The 24,166-nt window shown below is 51.9% G+C and overlaps 1 protein-coding gene and 1 long non-coding RNA gene across 2 annotated transcripts in view; one reads left to right on the forward strand and one right to left on the reverse strand.

Moving 5' to 3' along the window:
- Window positions 1–757: 757 nt before the first annotated feature.
- MARK4 (microtubule affinity regulating kinase 4) overlaps window positions 758–24,166 on the reverse strand; it is a 29,965-nt gene continuing 6,556 nt past the window's right edge. The window contains 15 exon segments of the mRNA XM_070450693.1: window positions 758–2,073; window positions 3,470–3,514; window positions 4,714–4,992; window positions 7,193–7,296; window positions 9,606–9,823; window positions 12,276–12,435; window positions 12,543–12,652; window positions 13,995–14,094; window positions 14,549–14,668; window positions 17,986–18,222; window positions 20,844–20,900; window positions 22,030–22,100; window positions 22,185–22,250; window positions 22,974–23,022; window positions 23,119–23,172. Of these exon segments, the coding sequence (XP_070306794.1) occupies window positions 1,737–2,073; window positions 3,470–3,514; window positions 4,714–4,992; window positions 7,193–7,296; window positions 9,606–9,823; window positions 12,276–12,435; window positions 12,543–12,652; window positions 13,995–14,094; window positions 14,549–14,668; window positions 17,986–18,222; window positions 20,844–20,900; window positions 22,030–22,100; window positions 22,185–22,250; window positions 22,974–23,022; window positions 23,119–23,172 (2,007 nt within the window). The 3' untranslated portion in view covers window positions 758–1,736.
- Window positions 6,560–10,323, forward strand: LOC110139980 (uncharacterized). Its single transcript, XR_002314633.2, has 2 exons — window positions 6,560–6,835; window positions 10,034–10,323. It is a non-coding gene; the product is annotated as an uncharacterized lncRNA (long non-coding RNA).

Here is a 24,166-nt window from a genome sequence, read left to right on the forward strand (position 1 = left end):
ACACCTCTTTTCTGCTTGAGTCTGTCATGCTTCTACTTCCCTTATCGTGACACCGTGACTTTCCTTTGAGGAACCCCTCTCTGTCCAGCCCTAGGTACAGGCCATTCCAGAGTCACAGTGACTGGTTGGGGGTGATCACATGACTTACCCAGGCCAATGAGAGCCTGTCTTGGGACTTTTGCTTGAAGTTGGCAATGAGGAACTCTGCTATAGCCGCTAAGCTAGAAGGATAAAAGCTTGAACTGCTGGTGTCACCGTTAACACCAGGCACCTACTGGATGAAACTACTAGAATGAAACTTACACTGAAAAAAGCAGAGATGAGCCAGACTGTGGCCTGAATCCAGCTGTATCTGAAATCATGCAACCCTGGCCTATGAAATGAGCAAACAAATACCTTTTTTGCTTAGGTGTAGATGGATTATTAGTCCTAATACATCATTTTTCTTGCTAATTTTCCACCCACCCTCAACACAGCAGCCATGCTGAAACTACCCACAGTTCTCTGAGCCATACCATGCATTCCCTCTTCCAGGCTTGTGCCCAGGGGATGCCCAATACCTGGTCAACTCCCACTCATCCTTCAGAGCTCAAATGCAGCATCAGTTTCTCTGGAGTGCCTTCCCCAAACCCTCTCACTTTCTCTTCTGGCCCACCCCGCCTCCAAAAAGCAATGGTTTCTCTAGTGTCTTATCAGAACACACGTCCCACATAGACAGGGGCTCCCTGCATCTCCGTGTCCAGCACTGGGCCTGGCATGGAGTAGGCACCGGTCAATGACTGTTTATTGAATAAATGTACTACTGGAGTAAGAAGTGGCTTAGAGTCCAGTATAACGTGGGTGAGTATGTGAGTGGATGAAGGGGGGTCCAATATAGGAACTGGGGCCTCGTGGATGAGGCCAAGTCCCTTCCTGCCCTCTTCCACAATCACCCTTGACCCCACACCCCCACTGCTCCCATTCTGCAGATGAGAAAACCAAGGCTCAGAAAGGAGAAACCACTGGCCCAAAGTCACACACCTCCTCTTCATCTCACTTGCAGGTGAGGGCAGGGAAGGAAAACCCCAGGGTCAGCGTGGGGGAGGGGGGACTCTCCTAAGTTTATTGGGCATCGGGCTGCAGGTGAGGGGGCTGACAGGAGGGGGGTGGGGGGGTGTAATAACTTAAAAACCAGAGGTGAGAGCGACAGCTCCTCCAGAGATCTCTGCAGAAGGGAGGGTGTGGGGGTATTTACAAGGATTTGTACAAAGTGCCCCGCGCCAGCCTGGGGCAGGAACGTGGGATTCGAGCAGGAGCGGAGGGGCAGGGGAAGGAATCTGCCTTTCTGACCCCCACTCCCGGGCCCCCCCCACCCCCAATTCTTCAGTCTTTAGGCTCAGCAAGTCTTCTTGTCCCTGCCCAAGGCCTAATTCTTGAGCTGTCGGGGAATGGAAGTTTCCTCAGTTTTCTTTTCTGCCCCACCCTGCCCCCAAAGTCTCCTCAGGTGCCCCATGGCAGGGTGAGGGGGGACTGGGTGGGCTAGGGGCTCCAGGAAGGTGCCAGCTCCCCCTGCAAAGCCCCTTTGCTCTTCTCTCTTGCTCAGCGGGCCCCGGAGAACACAGAGGGGACAACCTCTGCCCCCAAATCCATTTCAGGGAAACTGAGGTGATGACAAAGGGAGAATCCCCTCCTTGACCCCCTTTCTCTGTCGAAGTGAAGGGGGCGAGGAAGAGGAGGGGACTCGGGGCCGTGGCGGCTTAGAGCTCGAGGTCGTTGGAGATGCGGGTGACGAGGGTGCGGAAGGCCAGGGCAGTGCCCGCCACGCGGCGGAAGAGAACTCCCCGCAGGCCCGGCCGGGGCAGCTGGCAGACCTCCACTTCGAAGTGGGACAGGGGCTCGGGCCCGCCCGCACCCCCGTGCAGGCAGGCCAGCAGGAACGGCTGTGGCTGGCGGCAGCGGCAGCGGGCAGCCGCGGTGGCCTGGCGCAGGGCTGCCATCAGGGCCTCGGGCGGGCGCGAGCTGGTCAGTTTCACACTCCAGGGGAATCGGAGCAACCGGGGGGCGGTTTCCGTTTGATCCCAAGGTAGATGGCAACTGAGATGGGAAGATATGATGGGTTAGAGATGGGAGAGAAGAGGAAGGTAACCTCCAGTTCCCACTTGGGGACAGGCTCTCCTAGACGTCTTCTCAAAACCTCTTTTACTCCAGGGACAGTCTTTCCATGGTACAAATAGCTCTCCACTTGGAGATTGTATTTCCCAGCTTCCCCTGCAGCCAGCTGTGGCCTTGTCTCCAAAGGCCTGGATGTGCGAGGACATGGCCATGTAACTCCGGCCACCTCTTTCAAAGGAAACCGTAAGCCCTGGACTCTCTTGCCCCACTTCCTGTGAGGCTGCAACACGAGCTGGCATGGACTGTGAAGACGACAGGGCTCTAGGGAAGAGGATGTAAGAGCCTGGGTACCAGGAGGATCTCACACAACACAGTGGCCCTGCCAGCCTGGCCTGGACACATGGCTTGTGTGAGAGAGAAACTTACTCCTGTTTGTATTTTGGGGTATCTTCCCTATAGCAGCTCAACTTGTTTCCTAATACATCCTCCTTCTGGTAATAATCATTTTTTCGGTTGAAGAACCAATTCTCCTCACTCTAGACTAGGGATTTCTCACACCTAGGAGCAGTACTGTCTTCCAAAGGATATTAGTAAATTTCAGAGGACTTTTTGATTGTCAAAATGTCTTGGGAAGGGAGTGCTGCCTGCATTTATCAGGGTGGGGGATGATTCAGGAATGATACACATTCTGCAGTGTGTGAGAGGGCCCTGCCTGACAAAGAAATGTCTCTCCTAAAATACCAAGAGTGTTCTCCTTGAAAAGCATTGCAGATCTAGTCTTTCTGGTTTAGGTTGGGCAGACTCAGCTCTCAGCTCCAAGGGTGAACAGGTGACTCACTTCCAGGCAAAGAGCGCAGTCCACATCTCCTCCCCCACTCTGATTGGTTCAAAGATGAGCATGTGACCAAGTCTGACCAATCAGAGTACTCCACCCTTCTGGTCACAGGCATTGGTTAGGGATGGACATGTGACCCAATTCTAGCCAGTAAGATTTGGTCCTGGTACTGTTGGCCCTGCTGGGGAGGCTCCCTATTTCCACTGAGGTTTCTATACTGGCTCAGGGTTGTTGGCAACTGTTGTGCCTCAATGGATGAGAGGGGAAAGGTGGTGTGGTGTCAACTGGGGGAGGAGTGGGTTATAGATGGGAGAAGCTGAAATTAAACATGGTCAAAGGATGATGCTCAGGGATGGAGGTGGACATGAGAGGAAATCAATGTGGGGGTGCATAAAAGGAGGTGGCAGACAAGAGGGGGTCACAGGAGCATTCCAGGAAACTGGCCTTGGAGGATGAGGCTCGGGCCCCAACCAAGGGTCTGGTGGGGGTGGTGAGAAGTACTTACACAAGAGGGGTATGAGGCAAAAGGGGAGGCACACTCACCTTGTGACCTCAGGTCCCCCGATTCTCTCAGGTTCGTCTGTGACCCTACAGGAAGGGTGGGGGGATGAGTGTTTAATACGGACATAAGCGGGCCCCCCTCCCTCAATCCACTGCCTCCAGGACGCAGGGCAGCCCTTGCCTCAGCCCTGGTTCCTCCCTGAGGGCTGGAGCTGGGCTGGGGGGTCAGGATTTGATCTCCCTCTCCATACCCAGAAGGGGAGCCCATTCAGAAATGGTTAGTGCAGGTTGGAGGAAAGATACTGAAGAATTTGGAAGACAAAAGAGAGGCAGGGTAGGTAGAGACACACCTACATATAGGAGACAGACAGACACACAAACCCCTCCTTCAGCCTGTGCTCAAATGACACCTCCTTAGTGAGGCCTGCTCCATTTAAACTGTACCTTCCTTCCCCATACCCTGACACGCACGTCACCACCACCACCACCCCATCCCAGTTCCTTGCTCTATTTTTCTCCTTAGTACTTGCCACTACCTGATAGTCTATATATTTTATTTATTGTTTACTGTCTGGGTCTCCTAGTAGAATGCCCTGGGCAGGGATTTTATCCCTCTCGTTCACTTTACTCTGGGCTGACGATGGTGCCAAGCACACAGTAGACACTCAAAAGAATAAAAATGATAGAAAACACTTATAAAGTATTTTCTGGGGCAACATTCACAGCTCAGTCCATGTATCACCTCACTTAGTCTGCACAACAACCCTATGAGGAAGATACTGTTATTACTATCCCCATTTTAGGGAAAAGGAAAGTGAGGCCCAGAGAGGTTGAGTCATTTGCTTAAGGTCACTCAGCAGTGCTCAGGGTCTGAACCCCGAGTCTGGCTCCAGAGGCCAGACTGCTGTTTATTATCTGAGTGAATGAACGACCAGAGCCCACATACAGACCCCTACCCGACTCACAGTGCCCCCTCCCGCCGGGCCCGCGCACGGGTCAGACATGCAGACGGGGAGGCAGGACCCGTGAGAGCAGAGGTGGAGGGGACTTACTGATTTTGGATCCCTGGGGCAGAGAGGCGCCCGAAACGCAGCGGTTAGAGTTCTGCCGTTTAGAGGGATCGAGGGTAACCCTGTGGTGTGAGGAGGGAGGTGAAGGGTGACGGAGGAAGAGGAGGAGGAGGAGACGGAGGTGTCGGGGCACAGGAGGCAGAGTAGAGCAGAAGACAGGTTAGGTCCCATCAGCCCCCATCCTTCTCCCTGCCCCCCAAGTCCCATGGGGCTCACCTTCGGGTCAGTTTGGAGGTCAGCTTGGTGAAGAGGTTGGTGGTGGGGCGGGGCCGCCCAGTGGGCAGGGGCGTGGCTTCGTGGGCCAGTGTGGGGGAGGCGGGGGGCCCATTCTGCACGCCCCCACCTCCCCCGCCCCCTGCCCGCCTGTCTCGGACCTGGCCACCGTGGAAGGTGCTGCGGATGGTGGAGCCGCGTGCCAGGCGGCTCCGCTCCCCTGATGGGGGAGCCAGGCTGTGACTGGAGGGGGAGGCGGGGGGCACCCGTGGGGTACCCGAGCTGTGGGCAGAGAGGTACAAGTTAGGGTGGAGCTTTGAGGCAGGCCAGAGTCCTCCGTCCCTCTTATTCTTCACTGGTCTGTCCTGAGATCAGAAACCTCTACCAGTCTGGAACTCAGAGACAAGGCTGCCATGTAGAGTTGTGCAGGCTGTACACTATACAAACTTAGCATTATTTTACTGACCCTTCTCACCTCCTAAATCATTCTTCCTTCAAACCATCCATTCTTCAAGCTTTGTCCCCTCCAAACCAACCCCTATCCCAACTCTCCTCTCTCCAAACTTCAGTTGAATACATTTAGATATACTTTTAAATGAATCCCCTGATACTTGCCATCCAAACCTCAGGAACCACATCAATTGTGCAAACACTTTGCTATCTGAACTTTCATTATTCAAACGTGGGAGAGGAATAGATGTGAACATCAAGGAAACTTACATTCATTATGAAAATTTTCAACAGGTAAAAATAAAGAGGAAGGAACCCTCCCTCTAATTCTCAAGATTCTGTGTAGGCAGGGGTAGCTCCATTATCCCAGGACCTTCCCCAGGCCCTCTGACCCTCCCAGTCCTCACAGCAGAAGTGAGACCTCCAATTAATATCCTTCTAAGGACCCCAGGACCAGCCAGATCTCAAAGAGGGAGCCCTGACTGGCAGATACCATTACCTCTCACCCAGAATCCATACACTTTGTTTTACTCTTAGTAACCAAACCCCTGAGACTATAAACATTGCACATGGCCACCCAGCCAAAGACTACATGTCCCAGCTTCCTTTGCAGCTAGGGATGGTCATATGACCATGTTCTGGCCAATAGGATGTAAGCAGAAGTGCTCTGGCCCATTTCTGGGTCATGACTTTGAACAGAAAAGCAGTTTGCACTCCACTGTCTTTCCACCCATTTTGCTGGTTGGGAAATGGTGGCCACGGGTGCAGTGGCCTCAGATCCAGAGCTGCAGTCTCATGTTAAGATTGGTCCTGAATCCTTGGAGGACCCTGCCTCCTACTTCTGGATAGTTGCATCACAGAGGACTAAACCTCTACCTCATCTACTGTGCCTTAGGGTCTCTTCACTCCTGAATCTATAACCTAACTATATGCTATCTCTTGGCCAGGACTTGGAGGCCATTTATAATAGTGATTAAAAGTACAGACTCTGGAGTCAGTCTGGAATCTTTGCTCCTTGACTTACCAGCTGTGTGGCTTTGAACAAGTTACTTAACCTATCTCTGCCTCACTTCCTCAGCTGTAAAACGGAGATACAGGATTGATCTCACAGAATTGTTAGGGGCATTCAACCAGCTGATGTATACAGGCCCAGACTACGGTTACTGCTTGATAAATGTTGGCTATTATTACTTTAATTTAATAACCCCCAAATAAATTCTGACTCATCGAATGCCTACTGTGTCTCAGACCCTGTGTGAGGTACAGGACACACCTGATCTCCACCGGATCCCTCTAAAGAGACTGGAGGCAGAGAACACTGGCTCCATCTCACACAGGAGGAAACGGAGGCTCAGACACCTGCCGATGGTCATCTTGCTCGTGGAGTGCAGAGGCGAGATTCGGAACTCAGAGCTGAATCACCGCTTCCAAACACTCCGTTACCTTGCCCCCACCAAACAGTGACACCTGCATCCCTTTATTGGGTGTTTCCCAGAGTGCACCTGGGTGTCACACCCTCTAGCCCTGATGGGTGGGAGTGTCATGATCCTGAAGCCCGCCCCACTCTGGGACTTGAACTGTGATGTGAACCAATTCATTCTCTTTGTATGCTCCAGCCAGCCTGCACTGGTTTCCCTCACTTGCCAGCTGAAGGCGCCTGAACCAACTCAGGCAAGTAAGTTTGAAATCCCGCCAACTAGAGGATGTTGAAGCTGTGACATTCTAGGGCTTCTCTCCAACTCTAAAAATGGATCATTCAAAAAAAAAATGAATTCAGGTTCCCCAGGCTTGTGGGCAGAGAGTGGGGCAGACTGCTTTGCTGCTGCTGCTGACTAATTAATTAAGGAGGGAGGATTTTTCAGGGGGGTCTGGGACAGGGAGGACATGGGTATATTCTGCCAAAGGAACGGCAGACATGCAGACTCCCCCGTCCCCACACCACCTGTCCCCATAATGTCTAACATCTTAGATCAGGGGGCCCTGCTCACCTATACCCCATCTCTCCTTCCCCGTTGCTGCCCTCCCTCCATACCTGTTTTCTTTGCCATTTGGCAACAAGGATGGGCGTTCAGCCCCCGGGCGTTCTGTGCAAACGTAGGTGTTTCTGCGGGTCATCATGCTGGGAGGGAGGTTGTTCTGTAGGAGACAAAGCCAGGAGGAGAGTGAGGGGGCAAAGGGACACTCCTTAACCCCTTTTACCCTCTCTGGCCTCCCTCATTAGGAATGAGGCAGGGGCCTGTGTGTGAACTACAAGTGAGTAGGTGATGGTTTACTCTGGCTAGAGACATGAAAGGTCAATGGGTCATGCCAGCAATGCAGGCTGAGAGTCGTGGGGGGCCTTGGAGCTGGGGGGAGAGAAGGTCACGGAAAGTTTCCAGGGGGCAGCCTTGCCCACCTCTCCTCTCCCAGGCCTCCCCCACCTCTAGCCGTATCAAACTTTTAAAAACATTCTTATTCGGGCCATGTTGAGAGGCACGTGGCATCTCAGTTCCCAGACCAGGGACTGAACCCAGGCCCCCTGCATGGGAAGGCGGAGTGATGACTGCTGAACTGCCAGGGGAGTCGCATCTCTCCTCCTGAAGACCTTTGCACAGGCTGTCTCTTCTGCTTGGGTCTTCCTCCTACCTTTCCCTCTGACTCACTCCTAGGGATCTCTCAGGTGTCAGGTCATAACATATCCCCGCTCTGGGCCCTGGCTGAGTCAGCTACCTTCTTTGTGCTCCCATCTACAGCCTTGTATTGTATTGGCCACATTACTTTGTACTGACCGCATCTGTTCATACATACATCTCCACCCTGCATTGCACTGAATTGAGGACAGGAATAGCGTTATCAGGATTTTGTTGCCTCATAAAATGTGCTGGGAAGTAATCCTTTTTTCCCTCTGGAAGTCTGCCTAAGATAGGTATTATTTCTTCTTTCAATGTTTGGAAGACTTCCACCAGTTTAGAGCCATCTGGGTCTGGCATTTTCTTTATGGGGAAGTGTTGAGACTGTTCAGGTTTTCTATTTCTTCTCGGGTCAGTTTTGGTGTGTTTCTAAAAGACATTTGTCCATTTTGTCTAAATTGTCAAATTTATTGGCATAAAGTAGTTCCTAGTACCATCTTTCTTTTTATGTCACAATGACGCTCTCCTTTTCACTCTGTGCTTGCTATCTTCTTTCTTCTTTTTTTAAAAAAAACTGAAGTATAGTTGATTTACAATGTTGTGTGTTTTTTTTCTTAATTAGTCTTGCTAGGGGTCCACTGACTTTATTAATCTTTTCAAAGAATCAGCTTTTGGCTTGTTGATTTTCTCTAGTGTGCATCTGTTTTCTCCTGTATTGATTAATTCTCTTTATTATTTCCTTCCTTCCATTTTTTGGGGGAGGGGGTAATTTGCTGTCTTTTTTTAGTGTCTTGAAAGTGTGGATGTATTTCAACAATAACAACAGCTTTCATTCACTGAGTGCTTACTGAGCCAGGCACTGTGTGAAGATGGCACAAGATCCTCCCGACAACCCAAGCTCTTTGATGAGCTCATTTCTCAGGGTGGCACAGAGAAGCTCAGAGAGGGGAAGTCACTTGCTCGAGGTGACACAGCTCATCAATGTAATGCACACGCTGGTCTATGCGGCTTCCGCATCCTGACCACCTTCCTGTAACTAGCCTCCACCTCTGTCTCCTGACGTTGAGGATATTTTGGTTCTCTCAGCTTGTATTACAGCATTCTAGGGAGCTGCAGAAGCAAGAAAGCCAAATGCTACATTCCCCAGAAACTCTTCGGCAGCCCAGGTTCTGGGTATGAATGGGATCTGGCAACCTCTGCTCTTGTGGAGATCTGGGAGATGGAAATGGGGTGGCAGCCACCTTCCTACCCCTCTGACTTCTGCTCACACAGGCAAGACAATGGGATAAGGGTCTCTGCTTCAGCAGGGCACCAGTACTGGTTCTCCAGACCTCTGGGCAGCAAGAGGCTCTTCTGGTGGAGGAGACGTTTCTGAGTCTTGCATCATAGCCCTGGCTGTATGTTCTTGAGCTCAGCAGAGCTCCAGGGGGCCTCAAAGGCATGCGCTCCCTTGGTGGGTCAGCTCTGCCGTGGCAAAGTGTCTCCTGTAGGTCCTGTCCTGGGCCTGCTCCTCCAGCCCTTCCTACGACGGTGTAAGCACCACAGCTAATTCTCCATATTAAATCCTTCAAGTTGAAAGCACAGAGAAGTTCTTTTGGACACTGAATCCTAACTTATACACCAGAATCGAGTACAAACTCAGGCAGAGAGCACATTCAATACACGTGTGTCGAGTGAATGACCGAAAGGATGTAATAGGACCCAGTGCGGTGTCTGGGGACCAGGAGGGGCGGGAGATGACGGAGTGCGAGAAATGCGACCCAGCTGACACTGACAGGCTGGGCCACAGGCGGGGGGGCGGCCCGGCTGCCATCCCCCCAGCACCCCCCAACTCACAGGGGTGCTCGTGCTGTCCTTCCGCCGCTCTGGGATCTCTGCCTTGTTGGGGTTGTGGGCGCTGCTGACCATGGGGCTGGAGGGGGGCAGCCCGCGGCTCCCACTCCCCGCAGCACTGCAGCTCGCCTTCCGGCCTGGCAGGCGCTCCTCCTTCAGCTCCGCCTCCCCCGTGCTGGTTGGGCTGCGCTTGGGGTGCAGGGGTGCAGGGGATGGGCCACCTGGTAGAGGGAGGGGACAGTTTTGTGCTGGCATCAGCAGAAAAAGCAAAAATCTACTCTGGGTGATCCTTAGAACCTCAGAATTCCTTGCACAGGCCGTTCTGACAATGTCTAAGTGACATGTAGTCACGGACTCAGAGGCGCCACATAAATGACACAACACATGTGCAGGTTATTCACTAAATCCTACTTCTTTTTTCTTTTTTTCAGGCCAAAAGACTGGCAACAGCCTGAACACCCCTTAATATGGGAATAATTATCTAAGTCAAGATATTGCCACCCAATGGAATACCATGCAACTATAAAAAATGTTCACATACAGAAAGATCTTCAAGATAGACTGTGAGGTAGAAAGGGCAAGGTCAGGTATGAGGTCTACAGTGGGCTACCATGTGTTAAAAAGAGGAGAAAGTATATACCTATCTATATCTATTTATCTGTACTTGTTTATAATGAATGTTGCCCAAAGACTATCACTTCTATTAAAAGAGGAGAATATCTTTATGGTATATTAATATATTAACATTGTATTTCTACATCTTTATCCATTTTCATATCTTTCTCCTTTTCACATCTGTCTCTTTATATATTTATATATGAATAAAACTTCTCTAAGAGTTCATATAAAACTGGTAACAATGGCTGTTTCCAAATGGGACTAAGGGGCTGGGAGAAGCGTGTAGGACAAAGATGTTTTTACTGTCTGTGCTCTCTGCACTATCGAGTTTTGAAGGATGTGACTATTAATTTCAAAAACAAAACAAATTTAGTCCCTTTAAACATCTTGGAAATTTATGGTTTTAGAACCCAGGGGTTAAGGGTGTTCTAGAACTTCAGAGAGTCAGAACTTCTGTGTGTTAAAATTCAGAAAACTTAATGCTCAAAAGCCCCAGAACCATAACAAGACACAGGCCACCCATCAACCATCTTTCATCCCACAGACCCTGGAACCCAGAAGGCCTCCATGTGGATTATTTTTAAAGGTTATCATGTTCTAATCACAGGTTGTTGGAATCACAGGCTTCTCAGGGTCTTTCTGGGCCAATCTCGCTATTGTATAGATGGGGAAAAGGAGACCCAGCGAAGAGGAATGGCTTGACCATCCAGGATACTTCCTGCTCAAAACTAAGCTTCCCTGACTTCCCTCTTCCTGTACTAGTGCCTGTCCCAGAGTAAGGAACAGCGATGAGAAGTAAGGAACAGAGTAAGAGAAGTAGGGATGCAAAAATAATGGAAAGTTGGAAATCGCCTTGGCCATTATTTAACTATTAAACACAGAGTTACCATATGACCCAGCGATTCCCCCTTAGGTACACACCCAAAAGAAATGAAAACAAAGACCCACACAGAAAATTACAACAGCCAAAGGTGAAAACCCAAATGACCCTCCACTGATGATGCATAAACAAAATATCATATATCCATGTGATTGAATATTATTTAGCAATAAAAAAGTGGAGTACTAATACATGCTATGATATGGATGAATCTTGAAAACATGCTAAGTGAAAGAAGGCAGCCACAAAAGGCCACAGATTGTATGATTCTAATTATAAGAAAGGTCCAGAATAGGGAAATCTATAGAAACAGCAGATAAGTAGTTGTCAGGGGTGGGGGGCTGGGGTGGATCGGAGATTTGAATTCGATGGCTAAGGACAGAGGAGAGTCTCCTTCCAGGGTACTGACCATGTTCTCAAGTTGGCTGTGGCGAAGGATGCACAAATCTGTGAACACACTAATGCCACTTAATTGTATATTTTAAATGGGTGAACTGCACAGTATGTTAATTATTTCTCAATAAAGCTGTTAAAAAATACAGTGAAGATGATTAAGATGAGAGTGTAGGTAGAGACCTCTTGCAAGTTCCCATGGCTCATTTATGGTGGCAGTAGTCGTGGGTCTATTTTCTGCAGGAGATGAGATATCTGTTAGTTGAAGAATGTAGGATGCAAGCAGGTGTCTCCCCAGCCCCTTCCCACTAGTAAGTGTGGAAGAGAGGCAAGAGGGCAGGCTTTCAGCAGCCTTTTTGTACAATGTGTCCTCCTGTGTCCCAGTCAAGTGGATTAATCCCGACTGGACCCTGATATCAAGTGGATCAAAGAGATTTCAGCTACTATTGAGCTGGTCTCTAAAACTGAGTTGTAAGAAGTTAAGAGACTGGGGAAAAGGTAAGGCAGGATATGAAGAAAAGAAAGGAAGAATCAGATGAACAAAGAAGAAGCAAGACACAGAGTGTCTGTTCTAGGGTTGGCTGCTTTTCCAGTTTCTAATCCCTTCCTAAGCCTGGCTGCCTCCACATTCCATGCAATGTCCCTGCACCTTTATAAGACATTTCGCCCTTGGTTGCAGTTGGCTCGAGCTGGTTTCTGCTGCTTGCCAGCCAGAGAACCCTGACATCATGCAGATCGGGACCTGGGGGCCAGGGATATGCACGCGCTGGGGCGACACTCACAGAAGTCGCTGTGCCTGCGCTGGCGGTGGTAGGTGGAGGAGGAGCCCCGCTGCCCTTTGCTGTGGCTCGTGCCTTTGCTGGAGCTTGTTCCATTGGTGGTGTCGCTGGGCGCCCGCACCCGTGCCAGGGCCAGCCCCGGGGCACCCCGGTCCCCACCCTCCTGCAGGAAGACGACAGACGAGGAACCTCAGCCCCGTCCCCTCTGTCCCAGACGTCTCCCTCCACCCCGGGTATCACGTATCCCGAATGTCCCTGACGCCTTCTGACCTCAGTCTTCCTGCCCAGCAGGAGGTAGGTGGCGGTCACTTCGTTGTACTTCTGGCTGGTCAAGGCCTCTTTGATTTCTTCCCGCGTGTAGCCCATACCCACCATCACCTCTGGGAGAGGGGGATGGAGAGGAGGTTCAGTCTCCCCAGACCCTTCCCTTCCCCTCTTTTCTGCATCACACAGTAATGCCTGCACTTTGGCCTGTCCAGTAATCATTTCCCCTCTGCCAGCAGCACCCTGGTTTTCCTTGGAAGAATATTTCTTCCCTGCTCAGATCCCCCAGCTGACTCCTGCCTGCTCCAAACCCCAGGGGCAGGCATATTACTCAGGTCTGGCCAATCAGAGTGTTCTATCCCCAAGGCCACACTGATTGGCTCAGGGTGGGCATATAACCCACTTCTGGCCAATAAAAGAGTGGTCCATCCCCAAGGTCAAACTGACTGCTTCAGGGGTAGCCAATGGGTCCGACCCTACAGCTTCCATTGAAACATTAGGAACGTGGCTTCTCCTCCTGCTGAGGTGTCCGGCCCACTGGGATATGCTGTTGTCAGTTTGCTCCTGCAGGGAGAGCTGCCTGGGAAAAAAGTCACCACTGAGAAGATTCCTAACAACTGTCTTTGAGCACCTGGATCCAGCTGTGCCTGAAGGCGGACATATCATGGCCTTTTCAGTTATGTGAATGAAATAACATCACTATTAGGTTAAACCACATGAAACTGCTCATACTGATATATTCTGAGCTATGAAAATGGTGATTTCATATGGATCAACCAATTATTATTTTCTGGTTGAAGCCAGAATGGCTTGGGTTTTCTGTTACTTGCAACTGTGAAGTCCTGATTAACACAGCCAGATCTGATGGTGGCTTCAATTTCATCAGCTGCAGAGTGAGGGTTTACTAGATGGTTCCTAAGGGGCTCTTCCAGGGCTAATGCTTTAGGGCCAAGTGTTCGAGGGCTCTGGGCTGAAGGGATTGGGACTGAAGGGGTGGTGAGTGAGGCAAGTGCCAAGGTGGGAGTTTTTCTCAAGCATGCAGATTACTGATGGCTTTGTCCAAACTCTCCTGGAAGTCACCCGTGAGTTCTTGTGTGTTAACAGTCAAAGCTAACACAACAGCACTTATTACATGCCTACTATGACACAAAGCACTTGTTACATGCCTAATATAAGTGCTTTATATAAATTCATTCATTTAATATTCATAACAAACTTATAGGACAGGTTCTATGATGATCTCACTTTATAGACAAGGAAACAGAAGCACAGAGAAGGGAAGCCACTGGCCCAGGGTCACACAGCTAGAAAGTAGCAGGGCAGGGACCAGAGCCCAGGCTTCTCTGCTCTCCCCAGGCACCTTGCGAAGTTCTCTGACAGACTAACCAAAGGGGTAGGTGCTGGGAAGCTCCCGCTCCGGGCTCCGCAGCCCACGGCCCTGCTTCCCCTGACCCTCACCGATTCGCTTGGTGTCCCCGAAGTCCTCCTCAGGCTCTGTGTATGGCTTCAACTCCTCACCCTCATAGCCGATGTTGATCCATTTGTCTTTCATGATTTGCTGCAGGATTCGGGAGCAGGACACGGAAGGGGAAAGAGAGAGATGTCAGAAGACACAGGGATGTAAACACAGCTCTCAAATGGGGCTCCTGCCCTGCCTTGCCCCCCACCTTCAAGGCCCAACACTCCAGAATCGAGGCCATCCTGAGAGCTAGCACCTCCTCTCCCAACCCCCAGCCCCCATCTGGAGCCTGCCGAAGCCACCCTTCCTCCTCCGCATCATCTGGGCCCCCAGCACCCTGTAATCATCCTAGGAGCTCATTAGCTAATTACTGGCATGTCGGGGAGTGGGCGAGGCTGTTGGGGGGGGCGGTGGCATCAGGATGAGTCTAGGAGCCTTTTCCTGGGCTGCCCGTCTCCCATCACCTACCAGTGGCGTATTGGACAGGGGAGAGGAACCGCGTCAGGCAACAGGGCTTCAGTGGGAGGGGTGTGGGGCTGGGGGCTGAGCTCACCTCGAGAGTACAGCGTTTAGCTGGGTTCAGCACCAAAAATCTCCGCAGGATGCTCTCACAGTCTGTTGACATGTAGAAAGGGACCCGGTACTTCCCTCTGAGGACTCGCTCCCGCAGCTCCTGGGGGGATGGGGTTATTGGGGGAGGGGTCCACCCCACCTCCCCAACCATCACACACACACACACACACACACACACACACACACACACTTTCTCTTCCTCTTTCTCAGTCGCCTGACAGAAGTGACAGGGCCTCTAAGTCCTAGCCCTGAGGTGGTGGGAAAAACCCCACCACTTTCTCTCGATCTCGGTTCCCATCTGTAAAATGGGAACACTGTTACAGATGCAGCAGTTTTCAAATAGGTTTTTTTTTTTTTAAAAAAAGCAATATAACTTTTCACTCTGAGGAAATCTTACAGAGTGGGTGAGTTCTATGAGCCAGATAAGAGGGGAGGTGGGCCAGTAGTTGGCCTCTGGGGCCTTAGTTTTCATATCTGTAAACAGGGACCACAGCGCTCACTTTCCAGGCCAGGGTAGGAGTGAGTTTAGAGAAGTGAATGCCTAGCACGAGTCAGGCCCAGAGCAAGTGCTTTTTAAATACTAGGTTTAGGGAACTTCTCCAGGCTGCTTTTCAATGCAGGAGATGCAGGTTTAATCCCTGGTCTGGGAAACTAAGATCCCACATGCCACGGGGCAACTAAGCCCACTTGTCGCAACTAGAAAGCCTGTGTGCTGCAACAGCTGAGCCCGCGCTGTGTAGGGTCTGCTCTGCAGTAAGAGGAGCCCGTGTGCCACAACGAAGACCTGGCACAGTCAGAAATAAAAACAAAAGGAAAGACTGGGTCTACAAAAGGGGACGAGAGAGGGGCATCCTGCCCGACCCCCGCACCTGTCTTTCCAAAAAGCTATGAGGCCCTGGCAGTTTCCAGGGAACACTGATTTACATGCTGACTTTTTTTTTTTAGGGCTTTTTAGGAGGGCCCTGCCAAGGCTACAAAAGAAAAAAAACAAATTCCATGCTCCATGGCATGGCAGACCAGGGGAAGCACCTACCATCCTGAACAAAGAACTGGGAGAGAGAGAAAATGGAGTGGGAGGTGAAGGGAGGAAGGGGTGTCTCTGGGTGGAGCTCTGTGCCAGGGCCTGGGCTGGGAGTTCCCTCGGGGTGCCTTCTCCTAACAGGGCGGGATGAGGCCTGGGCCTGGGGAGCCTCCTACACTGCACATTATCACAGCCCGGAAGGTCGTGAATATTTCATAGTGATAAGTATCACTTTCAGAGCCCTCATCGTGAGCCAGCTGCGTTCTAAGCGCTTCACACATATGACATCTATGCTCACAAGGATGCTGTGGAACAGGGTCATGACGCCCATTTTCCAGAAGAGGAGACTGAGGCCCAGAGAGGTTAAATCACTTGCTCTGGGTTTGTGCAGCCATAAAGTGGCAGGGCCAGGGTTCAAAGCCAGGCAGTCGGGCCCTGGAGCCTGTGCTGTGTAACCACCGCTCCACACTGCCTCTGTCGTGTGATGCTGCGAAGCAATCAAAGGGGCACTGACCCCCCCACCAGGGCAGCTCCCAGGGGTGACACTCCGGCCTGATGCCAAGTCCTGGTGAAGGGCCTCACACACCCAGTCTGGCTGTAAGTGTCCCCACAAGGAGAGGTTCAGAAAGAGATTTGTACAAGGTCACTTAGCAAGGAAATGACAGAGCAGACATGGCTCCCAGCCACATGTTTCCTTCATCCAGCAAGGCCTGGGGAGCCTGGTGGGGAAACCAGGACAGCAGGAAGTGACAAGAGCCTGGGGCAGGTGAGATGCTGGCCTGGCCCTTTGGGAAGATCTCCTGATTTCACGCTTGGGGCTCAGAAAGATTGTTATCTGATCTCATCAAGTCCTCACTCCACTGCTATGAGGCGGTACTTTAAGGTCCTCACTGACAGAGGGGGAGACTGAGGCTCGAAGGGGTTGGCTGATTGGCTGACGCCACGGCGACAAGGGGCCCGCCCCTCCAACTCGTCACTCAGGGCTCTGCTGACCTGTTCTCGGCAATGACTTCCCCAATCCCCTGACTGCTCCTCACGGCTACTTTGAGCAGGCCTGAGCATTCCTGCCCGAGTTTTGGAATTCCCACCCGAAATGCACCACCTGGATCCAATCAGGAGGAAACAGGGCAATCCAGACTGAGGGAGGCTGTTTCTGCAAGATGACTGGCCTGAACTCATCACTGCCGGCCGCGGAAGACAAAGAACCGCCGAGGAGCTGTTCCAGATGAAAGGAGACTAAAGAGACGGGACCGAACGCAATGAGGGCACCCGAGGGGACACTGGGGCAGGAGAAAAAAGTAGCTGCCAAGGATATTCTCGGGATGACTGATGAAACCTGAGCATGGGCTGTGGGTTAGAGCTAGGGACTGATCAGCGCTGGATTTCCTGAGCGTGATCGTGGACGGAAAATGCCCCATCTTAGGAGATCCCGGCTGTACGCAACCTTCAGAGGGGGAAGGGATGTGGTGTCTACAACGGACTCCCATGTGTTCCATCAGGATCTGCAAAGTCAGGGACAGCACGAGCGTATGCAGACACATACATGCAGCACACGTGGCCGCGGGCTGGCAATCAGAGCATCTCCCGAAAAGGACCACTGTCCTCTGTTCCAGTCTGACAACTTCTCTGTTGATCAGCATGTTTCAGAATAAAAAATTCAAAGGGAGGAAAAAAAAAAGAAACAACCCAACACTACAACTCACCCCACACTTCCCACCCCCTTCCATAGAACTGGCCAGCATCTAATGTGCTATATATTTTGCTTATTATTTTATTTTCTGCCTGGCTCTGTTGCAAGAATGTCAGCATGAGAAGGATTTTTTTTTTTAAGTGCACCATTCAATGGTTTTTCAGTACATTCACTGAGCTGTTGCAGTCATCACTCAAATCCGTTTTAGAACATTTTCATTACCCCCAGGAGAAACCCTGTCATCCAACTCCCCCCGCCTCCCTCGTCTAAGGCAACCACTGATCTGCTCTCAGTCTCTGTGATTTGCCTGTTCTGGACACTTCACAGGCATGGAATCTACCACGGGGGGCCTTTTGTGACTGGCTTCTCCCACTCAGCCTGTTTTCAGGGATCACCCAGGGAGCAGCATGTCTCCTTTGTTCACCCCGTGTCTGCAAAACTTAAAATAGAGCCCGACTCGGGGATGGTAAACAATAACTATATACTAAGTGGATGGGTGAGTGAACAGGATTTGAATCCAAGCTTGCCAGCTGCCAAGTTCACTCCTGAACCCCGACGCGGTCTGCCTGACCCCCGTCTTGCCTTGAGAACTCGGTCCCGCCCCTCCAGGCCTCTGCAGGGGAGGGATCTGGGGGATGGGGGCTGTGAAGGCCGGAGACCCCCTCCCCAGGGGAGTCAGAGCCCCTGGGCCAGCCCCGCTCAGCACCTTGAGGTTGTGCCCGTCGAAGGGCAGGGAGCCGCTGACGAGTGTGTACAGGATGACGCCGAGGCTCCAGATGTCCACCTCCGGCCCGTCGTACTTCTTGCCCTGGAACAGCTCCGGGGCGGCGTATGGGGGGCTCCCACAGAACGTGTCCAGCTTCGAGCCCAGCGTGAACTCGTTGCTGAAGCCAAAGTCGGCAATCTTGATGTTGGCCTCGGCGTCCAGCAGGAGGTTCTCGGCCTGCCAAGCAAGGAGGGCAGAGGGCGGATGTGCGCGGCACCAGAGCCGGCCAGCCTGCAGCGGCCGCGGCCTCGTCCCTTCTTCCTGTGTGACCTCAGGCAGTGACTTTACTTCTCTGGACCTGGTTTCCTCATCCATATGATAGGGATAATCAGGACCTCATAGGGATGTGTGAGAATTAAGTGACTTTATCCGTGCAAAAGGCCTCAGACAATAGTTCATGCCCAGTAAGCGCTATGTAATGGGCTTCCCTGGTGCTCAGCAGTAAAGAATCCACCTGCCAATGCAGGAGACATGGGTTCCATTCCTGGTCCGGGAAAATCCCCTGGAGAAGGAAATGGCACCCCGCTACAGCATTCCTGGCTGGGAAATCCCCTGAACAGAGGAGCTTGGTGGGCCACAGTCCATGGGGTCGCAAAGAGTCAGACAGGACTGAGCGACTAAATAACAACAAGTGCTACATAATGTTAGCTCTTAATCTCCCATGTGGCCTGCAGGGCTGAAGGTCCTCAAGCAATCCCCTGCCTGTCTCTGAGTCTCAGTTCATCCAGCAGAAAAAAATGAGGATGGACTGCTCAATACTTATAAAAATGAAAATCATTGTATACAAAACTTATTATGCACCTACTATGCACTGGGCTTTTAGACTATCCTTTATAAAAGTAGCTACATAATGCGGGGCTAAAGTACAGATTCTGGAAGAACCCTAGCTTTGAATCCCAGCTCTACCACTCACTGGTTGTGTGACTTTGGGTGGACTACCAGCCCTATTTGTGCCTCGGTTTCTGATGTGCAAACTGAAGGTCATTATAGCACCAGCCTCACAGGTGGTCTTGGGGTTCACTGAAAAGTGCTCATCACAGCACATGGGACAGAGTCAGCACTCAATAAATACTTTATATGTGTAGGTTTTTGTCTATTTTTGGTGGCAGGTGTGTATTTGCCATTTCACAGGCGAGGAAACCGAGGCTCAGGGGGGCTACCTCATGCCTCCCTGAGAGCATGAAAGTAGCAGAACTAGAACCCAGAAGAGGCCTGCCATTTCCATAGTCCGAGTGTGGAAGGAGCCTCCAGCATCCCTCTTCTTCTGGTGTGCTGACTACACAACGATGCACAAAAAACCTACCCTTTAGAACGCTGCCAGTGCCTGACCCCTGCCAACCTCCGCCCTTCCCCAACCCAGCGTGTGGGGCTTCCTCCTGGTTTCTCTCCCTCCTGGTGATACATTTCGGTACCACCCTTCAGCACCTCTGACCCAACAAAGGGATAGAACCCACACAGACACACAGCGAACCTCAATCCAGGGGCACCTCCATCTTGCTCAGGGGTGACACTCCCCGTCATGGCATCTGAGGCTCCAGAGTTCAGCCCCACCCTCACTTCTGGGTTGCTCCTCCTGGTGGGTCCCCCGGGTGCACTAACCGGATCCCGGAGTCCCCTTTTAGACACTTCCAGGACCCTCCACCAGGGGGCGTGCGTCCTTCAGGCTGTTCGCAATGGCTCACTCACACCCCTGCAGGGCAAACTCCCGCCTCTGAGGAGCTGCTTCAGGGGGCTGTGTGGGCATTTCAGCAGCACAGAGGCAGTGTTTCGAAACTTCTACAGCAGTTTGACAGAATTTTCTGTTTTTTTTTTTTTTTTTTTTTACTCTAATAATAATCATCTTAAAAATCAGGCTTGTATTTTTTCTTCTATTTTTTTTGTCTCACTGGGTTGCATGCAGAGATCTTAGTTCCCTGACCAAGGATCGAACCTCTGCCCCCTGCGGTGGAAGCATGGAGTTCTAACCACTGGATCACCAGGGAAGCTCCTTGGGCTTGTGCTTTATACATCTCTTTTTCCTTTAATTTTTATTACACTTTACCCAAGTCCCTGTCCACAATGGCTTGGGAACTGAAGCCACTCAAACAAACCAAGGATTCTGCAGTGGAAACCATGAGAAGCAGTTCCTTAAGTACTCAGCCCAGGGCCTGGGACACAGCGGGCGCTCAAGAAATCACCATCATGACAACAGGCAACCTGATTCGGACCAGACACACGTTTCTTTCTCTGGTCTGGGAGGAGCATTGCTGAGAAAGGAGGTTCTCTCGGCGGGGAGGTGTGGAGCGGGGGCCCTGGGACACAGCTCAGCCCGGAGGTGGGGTGGAGCAGCGGAGGCCCCACTGAGTCTCCCGTCCCCACCAGGCACTCACCCTCCCTCTCAAGTTCAAAGATGCCTGTGACTCCGATACCCTGGAGGCCGTGGGACTCTGGGGCTCTAAGATCTCAATTCTCGAGGCTTCCTGAATGTTCTAAAGTCTCCGGAGACTCTGAGAGTGACGTTCCTTACTGGGTGCGCTCCAGTGACCTTGCCGGGACACATGTCACTGTCCAAGGCCGCTCGGGGACACTTTGTTTCTTCCCCCTTTGTTCACTCCTCCTGTCCCCGCCCCAACCTGCTCCCCGCTTTGGCTGGCCTTGTTTTTTGCCACAGAAGCCTGGGAAAAAGTCAAGGGGTTCTGGATGCTGAGGGAGGAGCACGAGGAGGGAAGGAAGGGAGACGTGGAGGGCACGGGGTGCCCCGGGGGACTGCGGCGGGCCTGGGGACAAGCAGGCGTCTGTGGGCTGAGCTGGGGGCTCACCTTCAGGTCCCGGTGCACAATGTTTTTCTGGTGACAGTAGTGCACAGCCGATACGATCTGCGGGGGAGGGGAGAAGAGGGCAGGTTGGTTACTGGTGGCCCCCAAAGCTCTCAGCCTCCCTCAGAGACCCCATGAACCCACCTGCGACCGAGCTCTGGACTCCAGGCCTCCCCAAGCACATCCCCAGCCGTGATGCTGGGTCCCCACCGAGCCCTAACTCTGACCACTCCCCACTCAGTCACGGCAGGAAATGAAGAGGGAGCTGCACCCACACCGCCTCCACCCAGACACCTGCACGTCCCCTACTAGACACCGGGACACCCTCCTGGCAGGGACATCAGCACCAAGGCAACAGGACTGGCCCCTCCTGACTTTCATGTCGAGAAACACACATAAGAACATCATACACCCAAACACAGACAGGCAGCCCCAACATACCAGGGCTTGAGCCCTGCGCACCCAGCATAGCTGCATCCAACAGCTGGACAGTCCCGGATCAACATGCTCGCTCTCTTCACCCGCCAAACCCTCCTACATACTCGAGCATCCTCACTGCCACGCACCTGGACGTCCACACTCCTCCTTATCCACCTGGACATCCTCGTGCCATATACTCTCTGGCCCATCAACCTACATGCCCACCCTTGGGCTCCTGTGCACCTCCTTATACACCCGAGCATCCTCACTGCCACACAGCTGAAACCACACAGCTGGGCACTCATATATATTGTGCCCTCTTACCACGAACTTAAGATACCCCACTTGGGGTCCCCTCACCCATACACCCCAGCTACCATATGCACTTTCACCCAAAGAGCTACACACCTATATACCTGGACACTCACACTCTTTTACTTACACACCTCAGCACCCTGGTACCTGCGTGCCCTCTTAGGCGCACTCCTATATACTGGGCACACCTTCACACTCACACACTGGACATTTGCCTACCTGGGCACCTTCATGCTTGGTCCTCTCACCCACCCAGCTAGGCAGCTGCACCCCTCCATCTGAATATCCTCATACCTGGTCTCTGCATGCCCATGGCCACCTAACTGTCCACTTTCACCCCCACCCCGACTTAAGCCACGCCCCCAGGCCCTTCAACAGCCCAGACTCACAATCAGACCCTCATCCCTGGGGACTGGGCGCCCCTCCCAGCCCCGCCCGCAGCCATGACCCTGACCTGTCGGAACTTGGCTCGAGCCTCCTTCTCCTTCATGCGGCCATGGGACACGAGGTAGTCAAACACTTCTCCTGCAGGGCAGAGGCCGAATGGGTCAGGCGGGGGATGGGGGGGGGGTGGCGCAGAGAGCAGGGCAGGGAGGGGAGAGGCCTCACCAGCACTTGCATATTCCATCACCAGGTACAGTGTCTTCTCTGTCTCAATCACCTCGAAGAGCTTCACTGCAATGGCCAGGGGGTGGTGGTAGAGGGGTTAGGCGAGAAGAGACCCCTCACCTTCCACCTGCACTTGGTAACTGAGCATGTGCTGACCATGATACCCCTTACTCAAGAATAGTCAATGGCTCCCTACTGATGGCAAGATTTTTCCAAACTCCCTGACCCCACTTGACCACCGTCTCCACTTCCTCACAAGAATGTCCACTCTGTGAGGCTGGGGACATGTGCTTGTTGTCTTCACTGCTGGGCCCCAGAGTCTGGCACATGAGCAGCCACTCAAGGGATATTCACTGAGTACATGAACAAATGGATAAATGCATGCTGCGGCCACATTCAGGCCAGGCCATATCCGGCTTCACTGGTAAAGACCTCACTCTCTCAGCTCTGACTAATGATGACAATGACAATGGATGTTGCTGATGACAATAATCAGAGCAGCTCCCACAGCTTAGCTCCGAACTAAGTGTTCTGCATGCACGATCTTATCCAGTCCTCACAATGACCTTGAAGTAATAAGCCCACTTATCACCCCCCACTCCAGAGGAGGACACTGAGGCTCAGAGAGGTTGAGTGACTCACCCAAGGTCACACAGCCAGTAAGCAGGGATATTGCTATGAGAAAACAGGTCTTTCTAACTACTATAACAGCCAGTTCTCTCTTCCCTCTGATTCTCTTTTCCCAAGTGCCCTGGTTGGTATCCACTGAACCCACCCCCTTCTCCTCACCGATGTTGGGGTGGTTTAGGCCCTTCATGATACGGACTTCTCGGAACAGCTGGAAGAAAGGAAAAAGAGAAAGATGAGGATGGGGTGTTTCAAGGACCCTCTCCCCAACCTTTCCCCCGCCTTGCTCCCACTCCCTGGGTCTCACCTTTTGCAGGCTGCTGGGGTTCAGCTGGGTTTTGTCGATGATCTTGATGGCGACCTGGAGATGGAAGAAAGGGGGAAAGGTCAAGGTATCACAGGCCCTCAAGCTGGGAAAGGTTCTCTCCTCCAGTCACCCTAGCGTGTCGTTCCTTTGTCCCCTTTCAGAAACAGCCCTCAACCCAGGCCATTCTCAGTGGATGGGGATTGGAACCTCAATGCCTTTGCACATGCTGTTCTCACCATGTCCAAGGAAATATCCCCCATTCCATCATGGGGTCTGGTTGGGGCTGCTCCAGGGGCCTGTCCAGAGTGAGGGTGACTGAGACCCTGAGGGGGGCCCTTTGGGAGGGCATCTCAGACCATTCACATGGTGGAGCAAGAAATAATAACCAGAGCTCACATGTACCACGTAGTCACAAGAGCCAGGCCCTGGGCTATGTGCTTTACAAATGACAATTCTTTTTTTTGGCCACCTGGCGTGTGGGATCTTAGTCCCCCAACCAGGGAGTCAACCTGCACCCTTTGCATTGGAAGCAGAGTCAACCACTGGACCACCAGGAAAGCCCCTAAGTGAGAACTCTCTGAATCCTCCCAACAACCCTGTGAGGTTATCCTCATTTTCACAAATGGGGAAACTGAGGCACAGAGCTGTTCCACAACATGGCCAAGGTTACATGGCTGGGAAGTTTGTGGGCTGGGGTTTGAACTTGTGCAGCTTGACAGAGTCAACCTTTTACACACTTAAAATCTATAGCTAGTTTTGAAAAAGTTTTGGGATAGTCATCACTGGGGAAAAATCAAAATGTTATTGAAGCCTCTTTATACTTATCCTGCAGTTTAGCTAATTTTTATTCTGAATTACACGTTAGGGTACAGCACTTCAAAAGTCTTAATCCAGCTTAGGTCTTCAGTTTTCTCAAAGAGTTTTGGGGTTACCCTCAGTCACCTCAGATCCACTGGATTACAGAACTCTTCCCCTGGGAGGTTCTGTTCCTTAAGAAATCCCTGGAGTCATGTTCAAAACTCACGTGAGGGGAATAATGCACTTTTTG

Source organism: Odocoileus virginianus, chromosome 20 (genome assembly GCF_023699985.2).
Source record: "Odocoileus virginianus isolate 20LAN1187 ecotype Illinois chromosome 20, Ovbor_1.2, whole genome shotgun sequence".
Classification (NCBI taxonomy): domain Eukaryota; kingdom Metazoa; phylum Chordata; class Mammalia; order Artiodactyla; family Cervidae; genus Odocoileus; species Odocoileus virginianus.